Below are 18,610 nucleotides of genomic sequence, written 5' to 3'. Positions count from 1 at the left end.
CCTAGGATGCCAGAAACTGAAATTCTCATCTGTGAGGTAGCCTGGGCCTGAATGTAAGTCTTTGGCATTCACTCTTCATTTCCAGGCTGCAAGTATAGGCTGAGGTGGGGTTTCCCCATTCCCTTCTATTGTTCTAGAAACAGAGAAGAGTGAAAATGACTCATGAGCTAACTAATTACCAAGCTCTCCTGAAACTTTTAGTGGGCACCTAGAACCAAGTCTCTGACTCGCTGAATGTTTAAACACATCATTAAAAATGTAGAACAAGCATCAACAGAAAAGACAGAATTCTGTGATGATTTATATACTCCCCTGGAGCATTGTGTGACATGGTCCAAACTATTTCCACAAAAATTACAATTATAACTATGACTTTAAAACAACTAGGATGCAGTCTAACCACTGACCTCTAATAGGTAAAAGAATGCCACTGACATCTTTGCAGCTCTGTCAATGGTGCTTAAATCTAGCTCCTCTTTTCTTTGGGCTTTTCTTTCCTAAGAAATGATAGAAATAAAATTAATTTGTTTAAGGCTAAATGGTGTATTTGTACAATGAAAACCTGGTGATAAAATACAAAATGTCTCATTATTTATTCAGATAAAAACTACACTGCAGAAGCACTTGTGCTTTAACTCACAAACCCGAGACTCTAACGCCTAGGTCAGAAAACTCAGCTTCCAATTTGAGTTTAAAAACTTAAGCCACTTGCATATTCTGTAGGCCTTCCCCTACTTTTATGTCAACTCTAAAATCAACATGAAACTCCAAATCAGGATCTTTTCGTTCTTATATTTTGAGCCAATTACTGCAGCCTAACTGTGGAAGCTTTATACTAAAAGTAGAGACAAGTCTTTTCTCATGCTAAGAACAGTAATTTGCAAATGTGGTTATATAAAGTTATTGGGATCCTTCTGGATTAAAGACAGTGTATGCATATAGACAGATACACAGACATGCAACCACATTAGTGTGTGCATGCTTATTTATCACATATGCCATAAGCATTGTAATGACTGATTTATCTGTTTACGGCCTGCAGCATGAGAACTGAAAGTCATCTTAAGTCAAACACACTCTCAACAATTGTGCTAAATTTCTTGCCTTAGTAATATCAAAAAAACCCTTTAAAATAGATTTCAAATGTACATTTTTTGCACATTTGTTTACTACTTGAAATTTGAAAAAATAGTATCGAGTTGTCACTTGTTCCTCAATAAACTGCATGCTCTTTCATAGTTTTGTAATACAAAAACTATGTTGCTTACCACTTCAGAACTCATGATATGTCTTAAAACAAAACCCAAAAAAAAGTTCATCACCTATGCCTTTGCTTTGATAACTAAAGAAAAAACTTACTTACACCTTTGCATGTCATTCTCATGATTCCACCCAAACTTATCACAGAACGGTTTGGATTGTAAAGAACCCTTAAAGACTATATAGTTCCAACGCCCTGCCAAGGGCAGGGACACCTTCCACTAGACCAGGCTGCTCAAAGCCCCATCCAGCCTGGCCTTGAGCACTGCCAGGGATGGGGCATCCACAGCTGCTCTGGGCAACCTCTTCCTCTTCCAGTGTCTTGCCACCCTCACAGTAAAGAATTTCTTCCTAATGTCTAATCTAAATTTATCTTCCCTCACCAATTCCTAAAGAGCCTAGATAAAATGCAGAACTAGGTCAGGCTATCTTGGATCTCAGTCACCCTCTGGAAGTGCCCCCCTCCACATACAGCAGAAGGAATCTAGACAACTCATGTTCCCAAGCTCAGTTTTCCCCGAGTTTCCAAAGAAAGCAAAATCTGTACGCTATGTACAAAGTACACTAGCCTGGAATAGCACGTGCCTCACTTCAAGAGGGGATTTACTTTTGTTATTCAAATATTCTAAAAGCTGAAAATACTGCTGGTCAGCATTATAGCCTACCATCTGGGGACAAATATACCCACCAATAGAGCACCTACACATCCAGTGGAAAGGCAAGACTTTTTGCCATGGCGTGGCAATGATGACCCAACATTGGTAAGTCACATAACTTACCTTTTGGCTGGACTATAACAATCCATGCATGAAACACTTTCCACACCAGCCAATCCCGAAAGCTACAGTACATCCTGGGTAGACAAAGCAGCCATGGCAACATGAACTTCAGTCTTCTCTCTGTTAAACGTGTCTTCCCAGTGACTAGAATATCAAGATGTTGATACCTGTCTTCAAAGACTCAACTAATGACACTTAAAAAAGATCTCTTGAAACTCCAAAAGGAAAACTACAGATGGTAACTCTTCTTCCTTGGTACAAAGGTACAGGTTGTTTATAAAGGAGAAAAACTATTATATAAGAAAATTCTGGAAAAGAATGAAAAATCACAGTAACTAAGAACGTCATTCTCTGTGTCAAGTCCTTCCTTGATTTTACCCATAGAAATAGGTTAAAAGGCAGGTCCTGCTTGACTAACCTGACTTTCTTCTATGACAAGGTGACCCACTTAGTGGATGAGGGAAAGGCTGTGATGTCATCTACCTCAACCTTAGTAAAGCCTTTGATACAGTTTCCCACAGCATTCTACTGGAGAAACTGGCTACTCATGGTGAGAATGAGTGTACTCTGTGCTGGGTTAGAAGCTGGCTGGCTGGCCAGGCCCAAAGAGCGGTGGTGAATGGAGTTAACATCCAGCTGGTGGCCAGTCACAAGTGGTGCTCCCCAGGGCTCAGTGCTGGGGCCAGTTCCATTCAATCTCTTTATCAATGATCTAGATGAGAGGATCGAGTGCGCCCTCAGAAAGCTGGCAGACGACACCAAGTTGGGGGACAGGATCTGCAGGAGGGCAGGAGGCTCTGCAGAGGGGTCTGGGCAGGCTGGGCCGATGGGCCGAGGCCAGTGGTGTGAGGTTCAACCAGGCTCAGTGCCGGGCCCTGCCCGTGGGTCGCACCAGCCCCAGGCAGCGCTACAGGCTGGGGCAGGGGGCTGGGAACTGCCCGGTGGGAAAGGGCCTGGGGGTGCTGGCTGACAGCCGGCTGGGCATGAGCCCCCAGTGTGCCCAGGTGGCCAAGGGGCCAGCAGCGTCCTGGCTGGTGTCAGAAACAGTGTGGCCAGCAGGGCCAGGGCAGTGACCGCCCCCTGGACTGGGCACTGGTGAGGCCGCACCTCGAACCCTGGGTTCAGTGTCGGGCCCCTCGCTGCAGGAGGGACGTTGAGGGGCTGGAGCGTGTCCAGGGAAGGGCAGCGGGGCTGGGGCACAAGTCTGATGAGGAGCAGCTAAGGGAACTGACATGGTTTTATCTGGAGAGGAGGAGGCTCAGAGGGGATCTTACTACTCTACAACTACCAGAAAGGCAGGTGGGTGTTGGTCTCTTCGCCCAGATAACAGGCAACAGGACAAGAGGAAATGGCCTCAAGTTGCACCAGGGGAGGTTTAGATAGAATATTAGGAAAAATTTATTCACGGAAAGGGTGGTCAAGCATTGGAACAGGCTGCCCAGAGAGGTGGTTGACTCACCATCCCTGGAGGCATTTAAAAAACACGTAAATACAGTGCTTAGAGACATGGTTTAGTGATGGACTTGGTAGTCCTGGGTTAACAGTTGGACTTGATCATCTCAAAGGTCCTTTCCAACCTAAATCATTATACAGAAAGAAAAAAAAAAAAGTCTTTCTTAAGGACAGGCAGAGTCTTTAAAAAAAAAGATAAAGAATACAAGAAATGATGTATTACATCAGACCAATGCTCCACCTAGTCCAGTATATTGTCTTGAACAGCGGGAATAGGAAACACTACTTAGGGACACCACAAGACCTTCACAATGCTCCTCATACTATTAACAGCATTAACAACTATATTAGGAAATGCCAGAAGTTACATTGCTGACTATTTTTCTTACCATATATTCATGGACCTGTTCTCTCCTGAAACTGCTGGTATGGTCTGCTTCCACAGCTTCCTGTGGCAGCAAGTTCCTAAATTTTGCTACCTGCAGCATAAAACACTTTTGTTTGTCCGTTTTAAAGCGATTTCCTGCTGAATCAAACAATAGATGACAGATGGTAGTTACATCATTAACATACCATTGCAATGTTCCTAAATGTAACTTTCCTAAGTAGTGAGATTATATTAAAACTTATGAAAACTGAGCACTGTCCAAAGCCAAAAAAAATTTCTATCAATGCCTCCATGGGTGTTTTGTGAAGTGATACACAGCACATTTGCTAAGAGCAATAAAAGCAGCAACCAGCACCTGGCTATGCTATGAGATTGCACAGAAAGAGATGAAAGAACACCAAGAGGAGATGGCCTGTAACACCAGATAAGGACAGGTGAACAGGGAAACAGAGTAATAAAGTTTCTATAGACAGGTGCTGACCCTTCAAGGGTAAAATGGGGGATAAATGGGACAAGGGACTTGATTGTTTTCCACAAAGGTGGTTATCTCTGTTAGGAACAAAGCCTTCAACTAAGTCCAAAAAAACCCCAACAAGCAAAACCCATATCTTCTCAGCTCCATTCAGAGTTCTGTTAGCAACCGTACTAGAAGCATGCTAAGTCTTCCCAGTGTTCAGCTTTGATGTCAGAATGAACTGACAACTACTCAGAAACTGCTGCAACAAAGACATGTTTAAGCTAGCTCTTTTCAGAACAAACAGACCCAAGTGCTCAGCATCTATAAGAGTGAAAAGTAGGTACTTTTAAGTATTGAACTACTATAGTATAGCAGAGGCAGCACCAGGCTACAGTCCTTATCTCACGTGTGGAAACTTTTTGCTGGAATGACATCAAACTTGTTTCAGGAAAGGCAGAAGCTTGCAGAATTTTTCTTCTCATAATTTATCTCACATGTCAAGTAAAAAAACATTTTATCACTCAGTATCCTATTAACATTTGAAATGTTTCTTAAATACTTGGTTCTAGATATTATGAAGTTATTACAAGTTGTTACAAGTAATTTATAATAATCCTAGTTGTTATTACAAGTACCTTGAGATCCTAGCAGCATGGTAAAATTCAGTTTCATGTTAAATTTTTGCAATAACAACTACAAAGTATCACGAAATCTCATTTTAAAATATTGTGTACTACAAAAAGCAATGCATCAGTTTCACAGTGCAAGTGCACATTTTCAGAAAAACAATTAAATACAAGAATTGCAAATACAAGGAAAAAAATCAAGCTTCTGTCTGACCAGACTACATGAGCAAAGAAACAAAATACAAAGTATCTGTGAATCACCAATTAACTAACAATGCTGCTGAGCATTTAGGCACTGTTCATACAGTCACTTCTCAAAGCATAACCATGTTTTATTTATACTAAAAAGGGAGCCACAAGTGAAAACAAATACAGACCATACAGTTCTTACCTCTGCTTATTTTACTAATTGTTCTGCTTTTTTCAGACTTCTAGAAGAAAGGAGAAAAAGCAAAATAAGGATACACATAAAAACGCAAATATTTCTATAGACACACACAGAGGTACTCAAAGCATTCATCAGAGTGTTAATGAATAGAGGTTTTAACTCAACAAATGAAAAAACTAATGTAAAAGTTTTTCATCATTAAAAACTGGAACAGGTATCCTACATGTTTGCATACTATTACTTAGACAATACAGTAAATGAATAAAAAGGAAAAAAATGCAAAACCCAACACAATCTTACTCATTTGATCCACTATCAAGCATCTATCGAAACACAATTCTTAAAGTAAGATTCAAAAGCAATTTATATGAAGACAAACAAATATGAAAAGGGTGTTGTACATAAGATGACTTCACTGGGATTTACTCAGGTATCACATATATTTGTGATGGAATTTTAACAAAGTTCTGAGGAACAGACAACAGTGACATTGCATTTGCATCGTTAACGAGGCAACCAAAACACACACACAAAAATATCTCAGGAGGATATTAAATTGCTTCTAAATAACAGAGGCTAGGCAGAAAGATGTTTAAGAACTGCTGACTGGTAAAGAGATAGGACTGGAGAAAGAGTTCTGCACTTCCTATAAAAATAGGAAGGAAAACAGAGCCTTTGCTTATTGCACAATTTCTCCCTGGTAACAGCACCTAGTGCTTTGTTTCTCCACATATAAAATCAAGATCATATTTACTAATTGCATAAGAATGTTGTAGTATTTATCTTGGGTCAAGAGTTTTAAGACCTTCAGATAGAAATGCCATACAAGGCATTCCTTGGCAATAAGCTCATATATAGTTTTCCTTCCCTTTTGAATTAATTCCTATTTGTAAACACATTCCCCCTTCTCCCACCCACGCCCGCCCCCCCCTCCTTTTTTTTTTTAAATCACATACATCTAATCCTTTTAGTCCTACTTGCATCAGATGATCTCTTCCTCCATCTAGGTCTGACTTTTACACTGAAATGCATAAGCTCCAACTTCTTGTTAGCCATTGCATCTAGGCTTATGACCCTGTTTTGCTGGGTTAATAAAGTTTACAAAAATCCTTATAAGACTAACTTATTTTTATGACTATACACAGCACTGCCATCTCACAGCATAATACCACCTTTTAAATTAACGTATATCATAAACAACATGTTAAGACTAATTTTTTATATAAACAAAAAGGTATGATTTGTGGTACACAGTATGATGAACAAGCCATATTTTACAATTACCTTGATTAAAACAAAAAACAAAACACTTGTTGCCCATTATGTGCCTGTTAATGTAAAAAAAAAAAAAAACAAAAAAAGGTGAGAAAAAAGGGATTTTGGCCTGAAGAATTATAGGAGGCACCCCTGACAATCTGAGAGAAGGTTTTGAACTCTAAAATAGTAGGAAGCCTTCATAAATTTATCATTCTTATAAAGGATATATGTTAAACAACTAGATTGAGAAAATAATGGAATTTGACAAAGAGAAACTTAGAAGTAATGAAAACAGAATGACATTACCTAGTCTCCCAGATACACTGCAGCAGATCAGCAGTTTGTAACAGGGATCTTTTTCATTACTGTAGATATAGCAATCATCATAAAATCCAAAAAATTAGAGACAGGTATCTCTGACCATACTTCTATTGCATTTACTGTGAGATCGCTAGATCTAAATGGCAGTTCTAGATTCTATTTCTTGATTCCTTGTAGTACATTTTATTTCCCCCCTTAAATCTCTTTTATACATACACAAATACCTGTTACAAATATATACATATAAATAAAAAGGGTAGATGGAAGTCGGTTGAAGGACATACATGCATATGTACCTAACATTCCTTACACTGTTTAAGGGTAGGGCTAGCTCTGACCATTCGTTCTTCTAATCTGTTAATTTGAAATTTCATTTGCAAGCTTTACTTGAGCCGTGACTAGGGTAGCAATACGTAGTAATGCTAATTTAGCAGAGAGGCAGCCATTTCCCTCTTCATATATTGTATATTTAAAAAAAAACAAGAGGAAAGGAAAATTGTCTCTGAACTAATAAATCTTACATATTCAAAAACTGTTCTCAAAGCAGTAACACTATAAACTTGTAGAAGCTACGCAAAATCACCAAGTTTTTATTACTGTAAGTTTTTAATGCACTCTTCAGCTAATAGTGGAAAAAAGAAAATAAACTGTTTTCTAAATTACAATTTTGTTCCACAACAAAACCCCAAAAAACTAATTCACTTAATGCAAATGTCAATGTACTAAAAAATCCAGCATAAGAAAGAAATCAGAAATGCTAAGTATAAGTTTATTCTAATGAGTCTAAGCATCCCTAGGATAAACTGAGATCCTAGTAATACTAGAAGAATAGTGCTATATGTAACTTGTGTCCCATTAAAGGTGTCTCATATGCCACACAGAACAGAAAGACATCATATGACATTTAGTACCACTGAAGTCAATGATCAAAATCCATGTCACAGATGTTAGACTTTCTGCTCTGGTCTCTTCTAGATGATTTTATAATGTCTGTAAAATGTTCCTGCTTTGGCAATTAAAATTTATTACCTGCAGCACTGGTAGTTCAGTCTTATCTTCTGCACCTTCAGGAACTACAGTTACAGCAAAAGCTGAAAGAAAAAGCAGACTCTTGATATTATAGGAGCTCATTTTTGTACTCGACAAAGTTCTGCAGCAAAAGAAAAAAAAAAGCCATTTACTGCTTGAAATTGATTTCAAAGTGATTGCTAGCAACTGTCTATTCCTTTGACACATTAGAAACCTGGAAAGTGGGAAAGCAAGATAAGACTGTCCAAAGCCTGTGGTGCTCCATCTCTGATTACCTATACTCCTATGTTCTTTCAACCAGAGACCCAATTTCATCAGCTGACAATGACACCTCAGGTCCTGACTAACTTGAACCTCAAATCACACCACTAAATGAAGACATCTCAATATCATTCTAACACTGTAGACTCAGGCTGACTGACCATAGCTACATTTCAACAAGGCATTTAGCCAGGAAGAAGAAAACACAGTACAAGTAGGAGTGTTCCCCCCAGTGTTATCCTCAAGTAAAATGTTCTGCACTTCTAGTTCGAAAGTGCACAGAGAACACCTCAATCTGCCCATTACATCCCTTGTTGACAGCTTGTTCTGATTGTTTTCCTCCTTCTCTCCCAACGTAACAGTACGTACAGCTCCAGATAAGGAATAGCTTCCCCAACACAAACCAGATCCTCTTCTACTTGACATGATCCTAATTACAAGATCAACACAAAACACCCTTATCCCACAAAATGTATTTATTAACCCGAAGAAGTATCGCTTCATACATTCTGCTTATTTGCAAAACTGAATGCAAGCAGAATTTTCATTACTTTCACTTTCTAATACGCAACTGAGAAAGAGCACACAAGACCTGACACAACTTTGAGTGACAAGAGATGCTGCCTCTCTCACTGTAGCATTCAATGACACGTGCCACGCTGCTTCTGAGATTTATAAAATGTTAATGCACATGATCCTTGAAACAAATCAGACAATACTGAGACAGTCTGGGAAAAAAAGAACTATTTCATGCCATGCCTTTAAGAACACAGATAAAGCTCTTTGGAGAATTATTTTAAAAACCTGCTTCATCTTCATTACAATACCACAGAATCGTTGAGGTTGGAAAGGATACCTGAAAATCAACTACTTGAACATCCTTCCCAGAGCAGGATGCTCACAACCTTGTCAAGTTTTGAGTACTTTCTAGTACAGAAACTCTACAAACTCTCCAAGCAACCTCTTCCAGTATTCCATCACTTCTAAGAGTAAAAAAAAGAAATAAATTCTTACATTTAAATGTATTTAAATTTTTGCCCATGGTCCCCTATCCTGTCATTAGGCACCACAGAGAAAAGTCTGGCTCTGTGCTCTTTACTGCTCCCCAACAGGTATTTATTTACACGTGCTGGTAAGATCCTCCCTGAACCTTTACTTCTCCAGGCCCAGCTCCCTCAGCCTCTCCTTGTATGTCAAGTGCTCCCATCTATTAATAATCCTCATGGGTCCTTTGCTGGGCTCACTCCAGTATGCCCATGTCTCTCTTGCACGGGGGAGCCCAGAACTGGACACAACACCCCACGTGTGTCTCACCAGTGTCAAGCAGAGAGGATCACCTTTCTTGACCTACTGACAACACTCTTACTAATGCAACCCAGCAGGCTGCTGGCCATCTTTGCCGGTTCATGGTCAGATTGCTGCCCAAGAGGACCCTCAGGTCCTTCTCTGCAAAGCTGCTTTCCAGACAGTGTGCCCCTAGTGTGCACTGGTGCTTGGGGCGACTCCTTGCCAGGGGCAGAACCTGGCACTTCCCTGTGCTGAACTTTGTTTTCCAAGTTTCCCATTTCTCCAGCCCACTGAGGTCCCTCTGAATAGCAGCACAACCAGCTGGTGCATCAACCCCACCTACCCATTTTGTATCCTATGCAAACTTGCTGATGGTGCACTTTGTCCCGTTGTCCAGGTCACTAATGAAAAGGCTGGAGTCATTACCAAGCCCTGGAGTGTACCATGCTACTGATCAGAGGCCGTGAGCCCAGCAAGTCAGACAGTTTTCTATCGCACTGCCCACATATCTAGCCCATACTTCATCAGTTTGTGTATGACGTTATAGGACACAGTACTGAACTCTTGCTAAAACTGAGACAAACACCATCCACTGCCTTTCCCACATTCATGAAGGCAGTCATCACAGAAGTCTTTTGGGTTGGCCAAGCATGACTGCCACTTCATATAAACGTGCTGACTTCTCCCTATCACCTTCTTGTCCTCCATATGCTTGTCTTGTCCTTCCTTGTTTGGCAACGGTATCCAGGATTATTTTGCTCCACCACCTTCCCAGGGACTGAAGTGATACTGGCCAACCTCTGGTTTCTCCAGATTGTCCTCCTTGCCTTCCCTGAAGGCAGAGGTGACATTTGCTCTCTTCTAGTCTTCAGGAATCTCCCCCAGTCAACATGACTTTCAAAGATTATCAAGAGCCACCTTGCATTGGCATTGTTAAACTCCATCAGCACTTGTGGGTGCCTCCTGTCAGGTCCTGAGGACTCCCATACGTCCGGTTTATTTCAATGTTCCCTAAACTGGTCCTGCTCCAGTGAAAGTAAGTCTTCCTTGCTCCAGGCCTTCCCATAATTTTCAGGGGCCTGGGATTGCTGAAGGTGGCTCTTACCAGTACAGACCAAGGAAAAGAAGGTTTTGGTTCCTCATGCTCTTCCACACCCTTCTTCTAACAAGTCCCTCGCCTCACTCAGAAGCAGGCCCACATTTTCCCTAATCTCCCTTTTGCTGCTGATGCACCTGTAGAAGCCCTTTTTCTTGCCTTTCTCAAGTTGAATCCCTCACCAGATTCAATGCCAGGTGGGCTCTGGCTTTCCTAACAGCATACTTGCACTCTCAGACAGCATCTCCATATTACTCTTGGGGTAAGCTGACCCTGTTTCCATCTCTTGTGTGCTTCCTTTTGATGTCTGAGTTTTGTCAGGAGCTCCTTGTTCATGCATGTGGGCCTCCTGCCATCTTTGCTTGCCTTCCTGCATGTGGGGATGGACCATTCTTGAACTTGTAGGAGGTGAGCTTTGAAAATCAACCAGCTCTCCTGGTCTCTCATATCAATCTTCCTGTACTGTTGAGGACAGTGGTAGACCGATTACACCTGGCTAAAAGTGACTTCTGTTGCAGCTACCCTGACATACAGTACAACTTCAACACTCACACATATTGTTTATTAAACAAGCCAGTATCTGTGAGGAATGCTCAAGTCTCTCTATATACCATTACTCTCTCTCCCAGCGATTTCAGACATGCAGCCTCCCCGTCTTTTGCAACAAATAAACATATTCAAATGACTCTGTATCTTTTACATTAAATATTCCAGGAAGACTCCTTCCAGCTAATACATTTTAATGATAAGAGCCGTTCATACTATTTTTAAACTACTGAAGAAACATTCGCTGAACAAACCAGCAGACCCCTGAAGACACTGAAAACAAAAGCCTCAAGAGTCTTCACCCAGCAGTAACCCAGCTTTTCACTCAGACAGACTGTACGAATTTATTTTAGCAACAACCATGCCATGGCCCCTCTATTACCTTAGTAGCAAATCTGTTATGCATGCATAATTTGATAGCAGTAAAGAAGTCTTCAGAAGTAAACTGGGATGCACTGGTGGGGTAAGCTAAAGTCTTACTAACGTATGGCCAAGACTCTTCTGGCTAAGAAACCTGATCTCTCAGCCTGGAAATAAATATCCTTTTCTAGGGATTTACTGGGAAAAGGGTGGCACGAAAAGAACGCGGTATATCTAGCTGCCATACAACTTACCAACAAAGGGGCCCCAGGGGAGGTAGGAAATACAATGCCTGGGCACAAGTGGACATCTCTAAGATTAAGTCAACCACCCGCAATTCACTCCCAAGAGGTTTCTGAAAAAGGTGTGCCCAGGAGTGGACGTGGCACAAACAGAAAAATTCTAACTCACTCATGACCAGATCAGTTATACAAACACAGGTAGAAACTGTAAACTCTCTGTGGCAAGGAAATCTTTTTGTTGCATGTAAAATACACGCACACAAAGGATGACTTGTGTCTGGGAGCTATCAGATGCTACCATAACAGGACAGTAACTTTTCATGTCCAAACATCATTACCAATTCAGACAACTGCAACAGATTTTTTTCCATAGAGAACTCTCAAAGACACACATCAGTCTCTGGAGCTCGAAGTACCTTTGCTAACCCAGGATCTCTTCTAGTCCCTTTGAGTTTTGATGCAATGCAAGCACATCTCAGGTGGGCCACTGACTTGCCAAAGAGCACAGAGAAAATACATTGCAAGAAGAAACTTACTAGCTGGTAGGCACCACACTAAACAAAAAGGCTAGGGTGATTAACTGTATGATTTCTCACAAACAAAACTACCTAAAAAAAAAAGGAAAAAAAACCCAGCAAGGTGCTGTCTTAAATGCAACCTGTAATTTTGTATTGGTCACTTCATTTTTTAATGCCTTGTGTACTTTGAAGATTCTTAACACACAGCTATTCACATCATTTGGCACAAGCACACAGAAGCTGAATGCGTCAATTGCCAATCCTCCCCTCATTCTGCTAAATGCTCAAGAACTGAGGATAAGAAAACGAATGAAATGTTAGAAAGACTTTTAAAGCTCATTATTTTCAACGATCTTATCTTTATTTCTTTTGAAAGCAGGACTAAAATCCACTGAAAAAGCTAGACTGTATTTGGAGCCATTCAAAACCTGGAAATTTAATCAGAAAATGTAATATAAGCAGCTTCAATTCCTATTTATTTTTCTCAAGTGTTCCATTCTTTCCATTAAAATTCTGGTGAGTAAATAGACTTGCTTACATCGCTAGAAAGTAAAATTCAATCATTTATTCTCATTGTTCAGCAGCTGCACTGCAGAAATATGTGCCAACAAACTATTAGGAAAATGGACGTAAATACTGTAATATTAAACCACAATATACTGTATAAATATATTTAATGATATAGTACAAAATTATAAATGTAGAAGTAATCCTTTCTTCAGTACTACCCTTTCTACTGTAAACAACTTCTGAACATTTACAATTACATGTCCTTTAAGTGCAAAGGACATTAAAAACTGAGTCCGTTCTTTTGCTTTCACAGAAAAAACCAATTGAAATAGGAAGGCAACACTTCTGTTATCTTCCTCTTTTACAGTCTGATTCAAGGCTGACTGACCCAGAGTCATTCCAATCACCTCACCAGGCTGTGGGTCAGTTTAAATGAGCTACAAAAAAGTTACAATTCTATGACTTACATAAGGCAAAACCATGACTAGTAATAACCACTTCAAATAACAAAAGCCATTATGTTGTAAACAGTAGACAAAGCATTTAAAATAGAATTGCTTTATGCTTCTAACCATAATTTAATGAAAAGCCTATTTTTGTTTTGGTTGGGTTTCCTCCCCCTCCCAAGTTTTCAAAGAACATAAGATTCTATGGATTGACATGTTTCCAGAGAAAATCTGCACTGACACTGTCAGTCAGAGAGACGGGATCTTCCACAATAAGACAGCCTGGGAGCACTAGCAAGCAAAATGAATTAGTTTCATGTATTCATATGCAAGCTTTTATAACATTTCTTCATTGTTGCTACATTTTCATTATCAAAGACCGTGGTCTAGCCAGGTAACAATGAAGACTTACAGATTTATCAGCCCAAAATGGGGAGAGAGCAAAAGGGAAGAGGAAGAGGAGAGGGCGATGCAAGTAAATTTCCAGCATCTGAAGCTTTTCATAAAAAAACAAAAGCAACTCATTTAATTTCTTTACACTGCTGGCATATATGGGAAGAAGGCTGCTGAAATCGCCACTGTGAGCCACGGAAATGTCTCAGTGCTGTGCACACCAGTGTCTTCATAAAAGGCAAGCAAAGAAAAACAGTAGAAGAAAATGCATCATCATTACCCTTCTGATTGTCTATAAGTCAGACCAAACAAAATCGTCTGAATACTTTTTCCCATTCAGCAAGCAGCCACCTGCAAGCTGGAATTCATGGAACGACTTAACTACCAACAGACAAGCTGTTTTCTTCTGTGAGACGCAATACAAATTATTTTGGTTTTTCAAGAGCAAAGCTGATTGTTCTGCAAACTTATTATCCTGGCCCTCTCAAAAGCATAGAGTATTTAGGAAAGAAAGGCCTTCTATATAAAAGGATATTTTAAAAACTTCAAGGAAGTCACGATACTGCAAGAAGCTTCAGGTGAACAAATTCTATACAAGCACTAATCGAAACCTACTAAACAAGAGGTAACCGCACAAGCAAGAACCCAAGCTTTTCCATTTCTGCGTTCTACCTGCGCGTTTGCATGTATGTCCAAGAAACAGACATACACACGGGGAAAACTGATGCTGCTGTTCTCTGACTGCGATTGCAATCTGTTCAAGGTTACAAGTGCTACAGTACCTTGCTGAAGCACTGGAGCAGAACTACTCATCCCGGGAAGAATGAAATGCTGCTTTAGGAAGAGCAATGGACTCCTCCAAAGACCACGCTGCGTAGGTGAAAGGAAAAGTGTTTTACAAGAGAAAAATCATGGTATCACAGTTTTACTTTGCTGAACACAGGGTGTATTTGTACAGGTTTCCCCTGCAGGATTTTGATCCGCAAGTCATCGTAGTGGAAGAGAATCAAATCCAACCCTGACAAGCCTATGCCGAGAGAGACGGAAACATTCAGGAACAGAAATAATGAGAAACAGAACAGATGTAAACGTTTATTTCCCTCTCTTACACTCACGGCAACAGCTGCTAACTCCAAGAGCCTGTCCTGACCTAACTGCTGACACGCTACTAACCCCTCTCTTTTAACCTTCTCCCACCTGACCAGACACATTAAAAACGCCTCTAAAATGCAGTGATTTTCTTTTCACTACGCTGACATTTTAACTAGGCGGCGTTCCCTTTCCACCTCCCCCCGGCAACCCAGTCGGTAAGGCGCCGTTTCAAACGCGAGCACGAGTGGCTCCGCGGCGGGTTCAGCTCGCCGTGTGACTGGGGGGTGCTGGCCCCGAGCGGTGCCCCCGCCGCCAGGGCCGCCCCCCGCCCCGGGCACAGGGCCATCCCCCGCCGCCTCACACCGCCGCGGGGCGGGGAAGGGTCCCGGCGCTGCCCGTGCCCGGCAGCTCGGCGCCGGGGCCGCTGAGGGGAGCCCGCGCCGCCCGCCCGCGCCCCAGCCCGGCTCACCAACAAACTTCGGGGGAAGGGGCACCTCCCGCCTCCCCGCCCGCTTCCCCTCTCGTGGCGGGACGGAGGGGCGAGGGAGCGCCGGCAGCCCCCCCGCCAGGCTGCCCGGCTCTGTCCCGTGCCCTCCTCCCCCTCACCGCCTCCGCGGAGGGGCCGAGCGTCCCGGGTCTCCTCCCTTCACCTCGCCATGGCGGCCCGGCCCGGCCCCCGGCCACTCACCCCGGGTGCGGAGCGGCGGGAGAAGGAAGAGGAGGTGGGCGCACGCAGCGACAAGAAGCCAGCGCCTGCAGTCGGGCTCCCGAGACATCTTGGGAAGGGCCGCCGAGCCGCACGGCGGGGGAAGGAGGAGAGAGACACGGTGCGCCCGGCTGCCCGCCTCTGCCGCAGGAGCGCGGGCGAGCGGCCTCCGGCTGGTGGCGGCGGTGCCGCCAGCCCGCCCCTTCCCTGCCCCCCGCCGGGGCCCGGCAGGACCGGGCGCCAGCGCCGGGAGCGGGGGGGGGGCGGAGCGGGGGCCGCGGCGCCCTCTGGCGGGCAGCTGCGGGAGAGGCGGCGCGCTGCGGCCCCGCGCCTACCGCCGGCCTCGGCCCCCCGCCGCCGGGCAGCCGCTCTGCGGACCCCCGGGCCGGGCCGCCAGCTCCCGGGGGCGCCCGGAGCTCCCCCATCCCAAGGTGTGCTTATGGGCTACATATCCAACCCACAACAATCCGTAACGTTACTGATCGTCCAGCACCTCTTTCCAAAACCAATAATGGCTTTAATTCTTAACGCTCAATTACTGCCTCCACAGAAAGTCCTCCAACAAGGCTTCTCCGTCATCCAGTTCGGACAAAAGAGGGTTTTTTGGTTATTAACATCATCCTTCTCACAAATAAACTTAAATGTTGTCAAACGATACCTGGCACTGTTGACAGGAACCTGGTCTGCCATGACGAGTGGCCTAGCTGGTCTCTACAACAACCTTCACAAACCGTCACCCCAAAAGAGCATGTTACACCTCCAGACAGCCATTTTGTACCTGCCTGTGTACCCAGGAGCGGCGGCGTGGGGCACAGCAGGATGCACAGCCGTGCGACACGAGCGGGGCCCACCCTGGGACCCCAGACCCCACAGCTACTGACAACATGCCCATGGTGGTTAAAGAAATGCACACCTGGAGCCACCCAAAACTGGTTTTAGGGATAACACAGGGAACAACGAAGTAGTATCGAACATGCACAAACGTCACGATATAGACCGTAAACCTGGATGTAACAGAGCTGCAGACAAAGATCAGGAGTGTAACACCTTGTTAGCAAAATAAAAATGGTCCTGTGTGGATCCTGGAGCAAGGAAGAAGAAACCATGCACATGAATGTCAGATTTGTCTCAGCGAAGCACTCCACGTGCTGACAACTTGCTGTGACCCCCACGCACACCCCGGAATGAAACTGCCAACCTTCAGAGCCAGAGGAGCCACAGAAGGGTGAGCAGGAAAAGGAGCAGAAACCCAGCAGTGTGTATAGAATTTTCACTGCACTGTCACTCTTTCTTTTTCTGTAGCAATTAGATCTGTAATAATTACTATTAGATTCTTCACATTTCAACTATAGCAACAAGAAACTCTTGGCTTTACTAACATATCAGGCATGTTTCCTTTTTGCCCTTAAAGACGACTTTGCGCAGAACAGCTGGTGCCCCTAGGTAACAATTCCTTTCACGCTGGCTACGTGTAGACATGATTTCCAGTCAGGTCTACATGTACACATTTTCCCATCAAATACTTTCCACACAGACCCCTCCTACCAACCCAACCATTCAGTTTGCACTGATCTCACTGGAGACAAACAGTGTAATGTCCATGTCAGCCATAAACCTCCCATATTTTTAATCCAGCAAGGCCAACAGCATGGGTCCCCACTTGGACCTTTCCTCAAAACTCTCAGCACTTAGATCTACTTCATTCTTTTCCTGACAGATCAATATGGTACCTTAACTATGCCAGAGAGGTGATTTTGAAGATGAATGGAAATCTTTTCACAGTGATAAATACTCACTCTTGCCACAAGTTCAGGCAAGCACATCTATATTACTGTAACTTGGTAGCAGACTTCACACTTTCCTTTAAAACTATCTCAATAGCAATATATTAGCCAGACTTCACTGGGGAACACAGACTTACTCCATGCATTTGCTACTGCCCCTTATATTGCTGGGGCTTGAAGAGAGAGGTAAAATGGGACACAAGTGTGAGCAGCCACAGCTTATTATTTGCCTTACAAAACAACTGCTTGTTGCTGACATTCTGATTCAATAAATAAGTTACTAGCCTCAAGAATAACAACTCTGATGCAAATTAGAGACTTCCATAGTACATTTCTCTTTCTAATTCTATGTGCATGCTCATTACCAGTAAAAAAAAAAAAAAGAGGTGTGAAGTTATCCTACCATTTCTCCACCTATAACAACATAAAAGACACGAATCCTCCTGGTTAACATGTATATCTGCATTTGCTTCTTTTTCTTTACAAGTTTCAGCAGCGTTTCCTGCCTTTCTCCCATTTCTCTGTTCTGTGCTGGCTTCTGGAAGTATTCACATCACAAAGATCAAGCCAACAGCTGGGATAAACATAACTTTTCACTTTCAGAATGATTAGGATATAGCATGTTCAAATGTTTCCTCATGCAGCAAGTCAGTAAGGGGAGGCGGGGGGGGAACCTACCCAACCTTTTGCTGAGATGTAGTCAATGTTTTGGTTTCTCACAAATAAGTTCATTGTAATAACCTCCCTAGAAATATGGAACTCGACCATGAAATCTAATGTTCTCCAACTGTTAAGAAAAATAGCACTTAAGTGTTTTAAATCTTGTATTTGGGGCTGGGATGAGAAGGGAGGAAGTAAATTTTTTTCTTGAATTCTACTCCACATACAAACTCAGACTGTATTTGTTTGCTGTTTTAACTACCCCACTGAGAATTTCCATCTCAGGAAGGATGAAAATAATCAGCTTTCTGGTAAGGAACACAGAGGTTCAGAACACCACAAAGCTTCCTTTCCTTATAGTATTACATACATCTTACATTCATAAATAATACAAATGTAGCACTGTTGCTGTCCCACCTCTCAGGTTAACAAGAGGGGGCCTGCAAATATAAAGAAATCCTGTCAGAAACAGATACATAAAGTTATGCATATAAAATTTCTTTTTTCCTAGAAAGATTTTTTTACAGATATTAAATAAAATCAAAAATTTCAAATTAATTGCTCATCACAGGTGAGATTTTTTTTTTTTTAGAAGAAAAAGCAAAAAATCAGCATGTTTTTCCAGAATTAAAAGTAAACCTGGACTTTCTGGAAAAAGAGTAATTAGAATAATAAAGTAAGTTACTATGTCCTTTGAAATATTTATAATAGCATGTATGTTACAGCAATTTTGCATCCAAGCTATGACATTT

At 42.4% G+C, this 18,610-nt stretch overlaps 1 protein-coding gene across 3 annotated transcripts in view; it reads right to left on the bottom strand.

Moving 5' to 3' along the window:
* The window catches only part of B3GLCT (beta 3-glucosyltransferase), a 69,641-nt gene extending 54,012 nt beyond the window's left edge, over positions 1–15,629 (bottom strand). The window contains exons 1-4 of one of the 3 annotated variants that reach the window (XM_037377033.1): positions 7,958–8,019; positions 6,914–6,972; positions 5,354–5,393; positions 4,743–4,825 (exon numbers count right to left, since the gene is read on the bottom strand). In XM_037377033.1, coding sequence (XP_037232930.1) covers positions 4,743–4,818 — 76 coding nt within the window. In that variant the 5' untranslated portion in view covers positions 4,819–4,825; positions 5,354–5,393; positions 6,914–6,972; positions 7,958–8,019. Of the gene's footprint in view, positions 1–4,742; positions 4,826–5,353; positions 5,394–6,913; positions 6,973–7,957; positions 8,020–15,396 lie in introns of those variants that run through there. The other 2 variants (XM_037377032.1, XM_037377035.1) reach the window with 2 other exon arrangements.
* Positions 15,630–18,610: the final 2,981 nt, after the last annotated feature.

Source organism: Falco rusticolus, chromosome 2, assembly GCF_015220075.1.
Source record: "Falco rusticolus isolate bFalRus1 chromosome 2, bFalRus1.pri, whole genome shotgun sequence".
NCBI classification, from domain to species: domain Eukaryota; kingdom Metazoa; phylum Chordata; class Aves; order Falconiformes; family Falconidae; genus Falco; species Falco rusticolus.
Note: the sequence above shows the minus strand (reverse complement) of the source record. Positions and strands in the feature narration are given on the sequence as shown.